This window comes from Rattus rattus, chromosome 2 (assembly GCF_011064425.1).
Source record: "Rattus rattus isolate New Zealand chromosome 2, Rrattus_CSIRO_v1, whole genome shotgun sequence".
Lineage (NCBI taxonomy): Eukaryota > Metazoa > Chordata > Mammalia > Rodentia > Muridae > Rattus > Rattus rattus.
This window is the reverse complement of record NC_046155.1, coordinates 47,206,123-47,216,963: the sequence shown is the minus strand read 5'-3', so window position 1 is coordinate 47,216,963 and position 10,841 is coordinate 47,206,123. Positions and strand designations below refer to the sequence as shown.

The following is a 10,841-nucleotide window of genomic DNA, read 5'->3' as shown; positions in this document are numbered from 1 at the left end:
AAATCCAGCAAGTGTCAGATAATTGGAAGGGTGGAGTGAGGCTGCAAACCACGGCACACCTTTGTCAGGACTTGTTTTTGAAGCAAAGCGCTGAAGGAAACGGGAGGGAGAGAAGAAGCGAACATTTTTGAAAGATCACTCAGCTTTAACACACCTTGACTGGGTCTGGATAAAAAAAAAATAGTGCCACGGCAAACGTCTAGAAGAAAAGCATCTGAGGAAGAAAGAGAGAGAGGGTGTCTGCTTGAAGCTTTTTCCAGTTCCTCCAGACTCCAAGCCAGGTGAGTTGCAGGAACACTGAGCGCTCTCTCTCTCTCTCTCTCTCTCTCTCTCTCTCTCTCTCTCTTCCCTCTGAGATTTTGGGTTGAGGCTTGCTTTCGATTGTAAAATGTTTACTGGAGAAAAAAAGATGAAGTTCGTGTCTGGTATTCTGTCTGAACCCGTTAATTGGTCATACATGCATGTGTGCACGCTGCTTAGATTTGGTTGCTTTTTAAGGAATACCAAGAAAGATCCATGTGAGGAGGCAAAGAGAAGGTCAGTGGAGAGCCAGTGGGCTTTCCCGCAAGGACTTTCCTCCGCTCTTGTCAGTGTTGTAAAGTGGCCCGTAGTAAACTGCTCCCGCCTGCTGGCAGTCTCACCCTCTCTCTCTCCCACTAGACAGTGGAATGGCTCAGGAGGGGAGCTGGAGTGCAGGTGAGTGGTGGCCTCCCAGGCACAGCCGTGGCTGTCCAGGCCTCGGCTGTGGAAGGGTCACATTAGGCACTGGGGATTAACAGACATGGCTGTTCACCCCGTTATACCTCCCCTAATTTAAGAAAAAGTGAAATCTTCGAATGGTATAACTTTCTAGAGTCAAACTGAGAAGGAGAGAGAGAGAGAGAGAGAGAGAGAGAGAGAGAGAGAGAGAGAGAGAAAGTGTTTCAATGCTTGCATTCCTTGATGGCCAATTTGGTCTTTCTCTTTCACACCCCCCCCCCAAAATGAGTTTAGACTTATCAGTTTAGGTCTAACTGGATCACAGTTGAACTAACTGGCACGTTATCCCTTCACTTTTGGAGCAAGGCAAGCCTTTGGCGTCTCACTTCTCCCTAGAAGCAGTTACTCCACAGTCTAAAGTTTGACGCTGTTCCAGGTGCTTTCTGGAAAACTGGGCCTGTTCCTTCCCCCCTCTGTGTTCTTGGAGCTGAGGCACGGATCTGAGTGGAAACTAACCCAATACTTGTCCATCTGCTCCTGGATGCCCTCAGACAATTAGGGGTTCTACCTCGCTCTTAGACCTTGCAAAATACCACGCAAACCAGACCAGTGTGTACCGGGGTCAGAGTCAGTGAAAAGCCCACTTTAAATCTGCAGGGAAGCTCCTTTGATGGGGGATACGATCAGGTTGCCAAACACGGATTGTAACCAATGGGAAGAGGTCTGTGAGCAGCGCTTGGCTTATTTGCCACCACCAATGGCAGCCACAGTGGCCAAAGAGCTGACATAATTACAAGTCAACGTCTTACCTGGTCATGAAAACTCTAAGGTGACCAAACGTAGCAGGCGGCAAGCTTGCCTCTGGATGTTGAAAAGATTAAACCCACGATGTGAGCACCAGGCCTCTGATTTCCCTGGTCCTCAACCTGCTTGGCTCCTGGGTGCTGTCAGGTCAATGACCAAGGCATGAGTTTCTCATTCTCCAGCAATTTCAGTGTTACTTTATTTCAAAATTTACAGTTTATAGAAATTGGGGTAACAAAAAGCTAAAAAAAAAAAAAGAAAAAGAAAAAAGAAAGAAAGAAATACTTATGATTCTTTAGCAGAATATAGGAGCCTTTATTCCTTAGACTAAAAGTTAGAAATAAAAAAATGTATCTTCGTTATTCTCCCTGTCTCGAGAACAGGTGTTCCGTGTGTCCTTAGAAGATAAGGTCAAGGCCGTGGGTTGCTGGCACTGACCGTGCTTGGTCCTTATCTGTATGTGTCTCAGACCATAGCCCTGTCAGAGCAGTGGCAAGTGGATCTGACACCATTCGACTAAAACGTAAAGGAAAAACTACTAGTCAAAGTAGAAAACTGTCTCCAAATTTTGTCTTCATACGTAAGAAAGTCGCATGGGGGTCAGTTGGATACTTAAAAAAAAAAACATTAGCCATGAAGTAAGTATGAAGCAGTTGCTAAGAACACAGGGTAGGCATGTTCTTACTCATGGGAAGCTAAGAAAGGTTGACTTCATACGAGGATTGAGAAGGGTGCGTGCTAGAGGCTGAGAAATGTGGGGGGATGGGAAAGACAGAAGCTGCCTGACAGCTGACAAAAACACACGGGGGGGGGGACTGGTTCTGTTCCACAGCACAGGGCGCAATGCAGTTGGGCGCGGTGGAGTTGGGTGCGTGGAGTTGGGCGCGGTGGAGTTGGGCGCGGTGGAGTTGGGCGCGGTGGGTTGGGCGCGGTAGTTGGACGCGGTGGAGTTGGACGCGGTGGAGTTGGGCGCGGTAAAGTCGCCGATGATTTGTTACGTATTTCATAAACGACTGGAAGAAAGGTTTGTAGGAACCAAGACTCTGAGAAGGGTCTAAGGAATGGAAACATTTATCATGACGAGACCATTGCGTGTACCTGCACCTAATCATAACACGCACATTGCCTATGTCACTTGAAAATACCCCTGAGAGCCAGGGGTGGCCGCACGTGCCTTTGATCCCAGCGCTCAGGAGGTAGAAGCAGGCGGATCTCTATGAGTTCAAAGCCAGCATGGACGGCACAGCAAGCTCCAGCCAGCCAGGGCTACAAAATGAAACCCTGTCATAAGTAAATAAAACAAACAAAGGTCAGGAAAACATTAGACATGGAAATTGGTATAACTTTGGAATTAAGAACTTAAACAACCCACTCCTTCTTGTCAGGGATGAAGAAGTCCCAAAATTCTAGGAAGTTAAGAATTGTGTTAGTTGACAAAGCTTCCATTAAGTGGTACTTTGGGAACTCCAGAGCATGGACAAGGCTGCCAGGAACGGCAGGCTCGGGCACGAACCCGGCTGAACTCTCTTCTCCCTACAAGTTCTCGGAATGATTCAGACAGAATTCCTGTGAGGAAAAACCTCTGTCCTGGGGAACAAACCTACCCCAGGGCCCTGTCTGCAGCTGTCATCCTCCATGAAATCATGAACTCATAGCAAGTCTCTTCTTTGACTTAAAATAATCCTGCCATCTCCAACAGTCAGGCAGGACCCAGACATGCACAGCTATAGCATAGCCAACGTTAGAAAGACCGCATGCTAAGAGGGACGTGCCCACTGGGGCAGGTTTTACCCACAGTGCACTTTCCCCTGAGGAACTCAGCCTAAGAAATGGCTCAAACTCATGAAACCTAGGAAGCCACAAAGCGCCTATTGCTTTGTGCCTTGTGGAAACTGGGGAAAGCATGGCTTTTCGCTAAAGAAACTATAGAAACAGAAGATTTGTCATTACAATTTAGGGAGTAGACGAAGGGCCTAGGCATGCCAGTTATTGTCCTGGATACAGAAAATCCAGCAGAATCAGGCAGGGCTAGCTCCGGGAGACTGGACTTCTCCAAGCTCACACCCACCTGCCTTCATAGCTACCAGGAGAGTCAGCCAATCCCATCAGTATCATGGAAATATCAAAAAACGACACATGTATAGCTAAAAGACTCCAACACTAAAATAAACAGTAATCTCAGAGTAAATTTCCTATTGATTAAGTACCATCCAAGACAGCCAATGATCACGCTAACCAGCACCCAAGTGTACTGAACTGGTGTATCTCCTCAGTTGCCTCCTAGTTCGTGGCTCGTGGTCAGTTTGAAGAATAATGTTGGTGGTGGTGTTACAAACCCAACAGGAACAGCAGCGGTCCTGACACTATTAATTCTTAAACTAAGAATCTCAAAGAGGACACCCATCCTCACACAGACTGGCATGCGCCGTTCTATAGTCTACCGCCAGTCTTCCGGCGTGGTCACCAGCCAGCTCTTGCCTTTAATGAGGCTAGACTCCCTTATTAAGCTGTTTTATGGAGCCGTTCCTCTTAGCTCTGGGAAGCATACCTGTAAGGCATCTCGGATTCAGCTAACATTTTTTTTTTACATGATGGTGCATTCTTTGTCTGGAGCGAGGTTTAAGAGCCAATGAACAGGGAGGTGGCACACTCAGCCAGGCCCTGAAGCTAACTCTTGCCAGTCTCCGCTTATTCCAAGTCTGCTCCCCCAAGCTGCTTTCATTTTGTCACAGTCTCAGCAAGGAAGTCACCTCAGGCTACACTATGACTTGTATAGATGACTCTGAGACACTTTAGCCTTTGTGGGTCCCTTCCTTCATTACAAACAAAACAAAAAAAACCTCCCAAAAGAATATAATCCAGAACAGACTGTATTTATTTCCATTCTGAGCTTAAAAGAAATTAAAATAACTTTATGGCTCCTCCTCAATGTACAAACACACGAGCGCGTGGGCACGCACACACACACACACACACACACACACACACACACACACACACACACACACACACACACACACCACAAACAAACAAACAAAAACCATGTTGTGTGACTGGAAAGACAGCTCATCAGTTAAGGGCGCTGGCTGCTCTCCCAGAAGGGCCCAGGTTTGATTCCCAGCACCCACATGGCATCTCACAACCGTCTGTCACTCCCGTCTCAGAGGATCCTCTTCTGGCTTCCACAGGCACCAGGCATGCACGCGGTGCACAGATACACAGGCAGACAAGATATCCACACACAAAATTTTAAGAAACAACAAAAACCATGTTGTAGGGCCCACTCACCGCTGTACCAGCGCAGTAAGGGGACTGGAAGCCATAAAGCAAGTGACGAGTGCAGGAGAGAGCTCAGGAAGGGGCAGAAATGGCTCCAGTTCTACAATGCAGACAGCAGTGCACGAAAGCGCTGGGGAAGAGACCGGGAGCAGAAGGGGAGCACCACAGGGAAAAGTGGTGAGGGAGTCCTCCCACAAGCTGACACTGAGCACTCAGGCAGGAAGAGCTCAGTGGGGATCCTTCCTGCCCGTTCCTCTGTGTGGGCCTTCAGCCCATAGTCCACCACCACCACCCCCGCCTGTTCGACCTGAGCGTAGGAACACAGCAGCCCAGAGCCTTTTCCTTCCACGGTAGGGCAAGAGGACAGCTGTTGGTTTGCATTGTCCTGCTTGTGTCTGCTTGTCAATCTCTGGGACTAGTCTGTTATGAGGAGCACATTTCAGACTTTGCGAACCAGAACGATCTAGGCAAGTATACATGTGACCTTTATCCGCCAAGCACTGTTCCCACACTCAAACCCTAGCACAGTGTGGAGGTCATATATTCACAGAGGTCCACCTAGAACACGGGATGCTTAAGTGTGTGTGCATGCATGTGTGTGTGCATGCGTGCATGTGCCTGTATGCGTGTGTGTGCCTGTGTGTGTGCATGTGTGTGTGCAGTGTATGTGTGTGTGCTCCTGTGTGTGTGAGTGCATGTGCCTGTGTGCTCCTGTGTGTGTGTGTGCCTGTGTGTGCCTGTGTGAGCATGTGTGTGTGCCTGTGTGAGCATGTGTGTGTGTGTGTGTGTGTGTGTGTGTGTGCATGTAGAAACCTAAAGCTGACAGCAGGTGTCTTCCTCCACAACTCCCCACCGTATTTATTAAGACAAGGTCCCTTGCTGAAGCAGGAGCTTGTCAATTCTAGCTAATCTAATGAGCCATCTTGTCCTGGGGAGCTCCTGTCCTCTGCCCATGCCTCTCAAGTGCTGGAATTACAAGCAGCCACCAAACCTGCCTGGGTTTTTTGAGAGTCCTGGGTGATCCATGTTTTTCTCACAAGCATTTAATCCACAGAGCCGTCTCCAGGGCTAGAACAGAGAACAGTGCAAGGCACACTAACATGCACTCGTCAAAACCCCCAGTGCCTCACAGCACATGCCCCAGTCGTTCATCACCCTGGGAGAGCATGGATGTTACACTTAGACAAAGGGCGGGGTACCTGGGCTGTGGAAGCCTTTGGAGGCTCAGCATAAGGCAAGCTGTCTCACTAGATTCTAAAAGGGGTAGACTGTAGAAGGGAATCATTGGGCTTTGTCTGTTACAATCAATGGCCAGAGTGGGGGCTGATGTCTGTACAAGTCATGCACAACAGTTAGCCGTTGAAAGCTAGGGAACAGGTTTTTTATTAGCTTGACTCTGTGTGCGTGCGTGTGTGCATGTATGTGTGCATGTATACATGTATGTCAGGTGTGGACTAGACTTGCTAAAAGCAATGGCTTCTGTTCCTGCAGGTGGCTATGGGATGGATGTGACCAAGAAAAGCATGCGAGATGGCACTGAAGTCACTGAGAGAAGTAAGTGGCCGGATTTCTTTCACTCAGAACCGTTTCAGCTCATCTGAAAACAGTGTCCCTCTAAGTCCACCACCGCCGCTGTGTCTCTGTGCAGCGTCACAGACGCCACACCCTCTCCCAGGAGCGCTCCGCTCAGTCTTTACTTTCACACGATTATAATCAAATTGAGTTCTGTGTCTTGTTCCAGGATGAAAATTGCCATTTCTGGGCCCAGGGGTGTGGCTCGATGGAGGACCACCTGCCTAGCACACACCTGCCTCAGATCAGGGCGCTCTCCTCAGTACCACAGAAAATGAAAGAGAAATAAAAACAGGAGAGGAGGAAAGGGTTGCGGGAGGAAGGAAGTAGAGATGAGAGGAGAAAGAGAAAAGGATATTTGTTTTCCTGAGTAGGGTTACTAAGAGCAGAGTTTTAACGCATGCCTAATCTTCCGTGGTTTAATGACTGCCCAATCCTCTGGTTTATTGAGCTTTTTCTCTACCTAGGCATATAGGACAACAGAAATCTAAAAGTATAATATCCTATGCCTTTTAGTATGGGACTGACACAAGTCTGGTCTCACCATCCAAATGTACACTGAAACCGGAAAACAGAGACACTTACTGTGTGGAACTGTCCAGATGATAAATTGAGGGGTATTTAACTGTCTCGCCAGCAACTCTAAATTAGGAAACTTTTTTCACTTCTTGTGTGACTCCCATTTATGTCCAACCACAACAAAACAACAACAACAACAACAACAACAACAACAACAGCAAATTCTAGCTCCAAAGACTTGGAAAATAAGTTATTTTTATGTGTCAAGAAAATCCCAGAGGCCTGTCCAATGGGAGGTCACTGGGAGCTCAAAGGCCATTACTTAAATGAAGCCGCCGTCTTCCTGTGAAGAACCACCCCCCTCTATGTCTTCACTGCCGTTTCCGCTGCGTTCATGATCCCGCGTTCCCAGAAGGAAGGGAGAACTGACTGGGAGCATGTCATGTGGAGGACAGAGACAGATGGACGGTGTGACTGGAGCAGGCGCCAGCCGCTGGCTTCACACAGCACACGGTGGCCTGAACCATCTCCTTCCAGCCCCACTGCTGGCTAAATGTGAGATCCAGGCCCCGCGCGGTAGAAGGAAAGAACTGACCCTTACAAATAGTTCTCTGATTTGCCCAAGCGTGCTGTGACACATTTGTGCCCACACACACAGTGACCACAGCCAGAGGAGGCCCCAACTATGAGAGAGTACGGATGGTCCTGGTATGGCTTTGGGAATCCACCCCAACCTCACGTTCCTTCGGGGGAATGGGGTCCTGCCTCTGAAGGGATTCCCTCGGATCCCTAAGCTGTTAGCCTCTCTGCCTGACACCAGAGGAACTCCAGCAACCTAAGGAGACACTGCTGAAAGTCAGCCCCTGGGATACAGGCCTGGCTAATTTCACTGACCTCAAAAGTGATCTACTCAGGCTGCCCTTCCTGTCCACACTCGTGAATGCCCTTGAGGGTTGCAGAAATGAACCATGGCAGCCTAGAGACACCCTCCACTTCATCAGGACGTACAGAGTGAGACCAGCCAGGGGATATGAGAAAAGGGAGGCTGGCCCTCTTTCAAACTCAAAGCTAGTCCTGGACTGACGGGATCAGTGGGAGGCCTTGATGCCAAGACAACTCATTCTTCCAGTCGGTGGATGACGTCCTTTGGCACCAAAAAGAAATGTCATATTCTGCGTTCATGGAGCCTCATTGTTGTTGCCGTTCATATTTTCAGAGTCCTTGTCGTAAGACACAGCTACCTAATGCTTTCAACCTGTGGCAGACAGCAGGTCCTGCCAAAACCCAGCAGTGACAGTGTCCCACATTTCAAATGTTATCCCCTTTCCCCGTCCATAGACCCCCTATCCCATCCTCTCTCCCCCTGCTTCTATGAGGGTGTTCCCCCACCCATCCACCCACCCCTTCCCACCTCCCTACCCTGACATTCCCCTGCACTAGGGGGTCCAGCCTTGGCAGGTCCAAGGGCCTCTCCTCCCATTGGTGCCCAACAAGGCCATCCTCTGCTACCTATGCAGCTGGAGCCATGGGTCTGTCCATGTCTACTCTTTGGTTGGTGTTTTAGTCCCCGGGAGCTCTGGTTAGTTGGTATTGTTGTTCTTATGGGGTTGCAAATCCCTTACTCCTCCATTGGGGACCCTGTTCTCAGTCCAGTGGTTGGCTGCAAGGATCCACCTCTATTTGTCACGCTCTGGCAGAGCCTCCCTGGATCCAGCCCATATACAGCCACCAAACCCAGACAATGTTGCTGATGCCAAGAAGTGCATGCTGACAGGAGCCTGCTACAGCAATCTCCTCTTTCCTTTGTCTTTTACAGTTGTCACGGAAACAGTAACCACAAGACTCACATCCTTACCACCAAGTAAGTGGCTCGGAGCTAGCGGGTCCCGTGTGAATCTGTGTGTAATCTGTGGCCTTGGTCATGAGAGTTTGCTTTCCCGCTGAGAAAATCTAAACCCTCTGGAATATGCTCTTTTGCAATACTGATGTTACCCGGCAAGGGCTACCAGCTTGCGCTGCGCAGTTCATGGTTGGAGACGCGGTAACAACTATTTGCCAGTGTAGTTTAAGGTCAATCCCATCACTCTCTGTAACATATTCACAGCCACACCCCATTCTTCTCTGCTCTCCCTGGCCCCCAAGAAGTACGTCTGCTGTCTGTCTTTATGGATTTGCTATTCGGCACAGTAAAATACTGGAAATCCTAAGCCTCCGTGAGCACTTGGCTCAGCACTTCCTAAGTATCGGTGGATTCTAACAGCAGAGATTTAGGCCCGACACTACCCCTGGGCCCTGATGGAACGTGGAAGAGGGAGGACCCACCCATCTGTGGCCAGAGCAGGGTGGTAGAAGCCAAGAGGAGCCCAGAGCCACTTCTTGTCCTTCCAGCACTTCTAGTGGCTGCTGTGTCTAGGTCCCCATTGCGCACTTGCAAGAGGCAAGCCCAGACTTCCTCTGAGATAAAGGAGCTTGCCATCTCTCGGCTGCCTAGGCTAATTTTCCTACCGAATAACTTTCTGGGCTGAAACCAGAAAGTTCCCATTCACACGGAGCAGGACACTCCCTCCAGACATCTGTACTGAAAGTAAATAGGGGGAAAGAGAGGTCAGCTTGGAATTTGGAGGGTGGTAAAAGAGAGAGCCCAGCCAGCAGGATGCTGGTGAGACGGAGGGAAGGCTCCCGCTGAGCAGAGGATGAGAAGCCCCTGTGACCCGAATCCACCTTGAAGCTGTCACGTGCTCTTGCAGAAGGGAGCACCAGCAATGGATACCCTAAGACAGGCTCTCTGGGTGGAGGAAGCCGGCTAGAGAAACAAAGCTTGACCCATGGAAGCAGTGGCTACATCAACTCAAGTAGGTGCCTGCGTGTCTGAGGGGCAGGGTGGTAGACAGAGGTGAGGAACGGTGAAAACCCACCCACCATCTGCAGTCAGCTTGTGAGCGGGACCGGTACCCTGTCTGCCACGACTCGTTCCACACAAATGAGTTACCCAAAGGACAAGGGAAGGTGAGACTCACACTCAAATCACCAGCATTAGACACCTACATGAAAATGGGTGTGGTTTTCACTAAATGTCCAGGACAGGTAACACCCAGGACACAGAGTCCCTCTACTTAAGCCACAGCTTTTAGGAAAAGCTGTGCATGGTTAAGGTTTGCAATCAGATTACCAGCAATGCACGAAGGGTGAAGGCTGAGTTGCTCTGCAGAGAGACTCCAGTGACATGTCGTCCTGTGATAGTGACATGTCGTCCTGTGCTACTACTGCTTTCTGCTGGGCGAGCACCCAACATGAGCCTATTGTTCCCCAAGAGAAAATCTTTCATGTGAAAGCAAAAGAAAACAGAAGTGTGACAAAAACATGCACACACACACACACACACATACACACACACACACACACACATACACACACACACACACACACACACACACACATACACACACATACACACACACATACACACACACACACACACACACACACACACACACACACACACACACACACACATACACACACACACACACATACACACACACACACACATACACACACACACACATACACACATACATACAGACACACACACACACACACACACACACACACACACACACACATACATACCTGTCTCTTATACACATCTAGATGTGTATAAGAGACAGCTCTCTCTCTCACACACACACACACACACACACACACACACACACACACACACCAGCAGCAGCAGCAGCAGCAACCCTGGAAGTCACTAAGATATAGGAGAGAAAATAAGAAGGCAAATGGAACATTCAGAAGGGCCCGCCCAGCGGGTTAACATCCAATCCCTCTGAGCAGGGGTCAGTGGTCCAGCATCAGGTCAACTCTAGGGTATCCTTACCACTTCCACGCACCCTGTGTGTGTGAAGACATCCTACCTCTCAGTGTCTGCCCCAAAAGTCCGTAACAGCCATTCTGCCTTCTAT

The 10,841-nt window shown here is 49.2% G+C and overlaps 1 protein-coding gene across 2 annotated transcripts in view; it reads left to right on the top strand.

Annotated features, from left to right (window-relative positions):
• The window catches only part of Col17a1 (collagen type XVII alpha 1 chain), a 46,409-nt gene continuing 35,568 nt past the window's right edge, over positions 1 to 10,841 (top strand). The window contains exons 1-4 of one of the 2 annotated variants that reach the window (XM_032892166.1): positions 1 to 281; positions 6,274 to 6,336; positions 8,690 to 8,734; positions 9,621 to 9,725. In XM_032892166.1, the coding sequence (XP_032748057.1) occupies positions 6,285 to 6,336; positions 8,690 to 8,734; positions 9,621 to 9,725 (202 nt within the window). In that variant the 5' untranslated portion in view covers positions 1 to 281; positions 6,274 to 6,284. The remainder of the gene's footprint in view (positions 282 to 6,273; positions 6,337 to 8,689; positions 8,735 to 9,620; positions 9,726 to 10,841) is intronic. The other variant, XM_032892165.1, reaches the window with a different exon arrangement.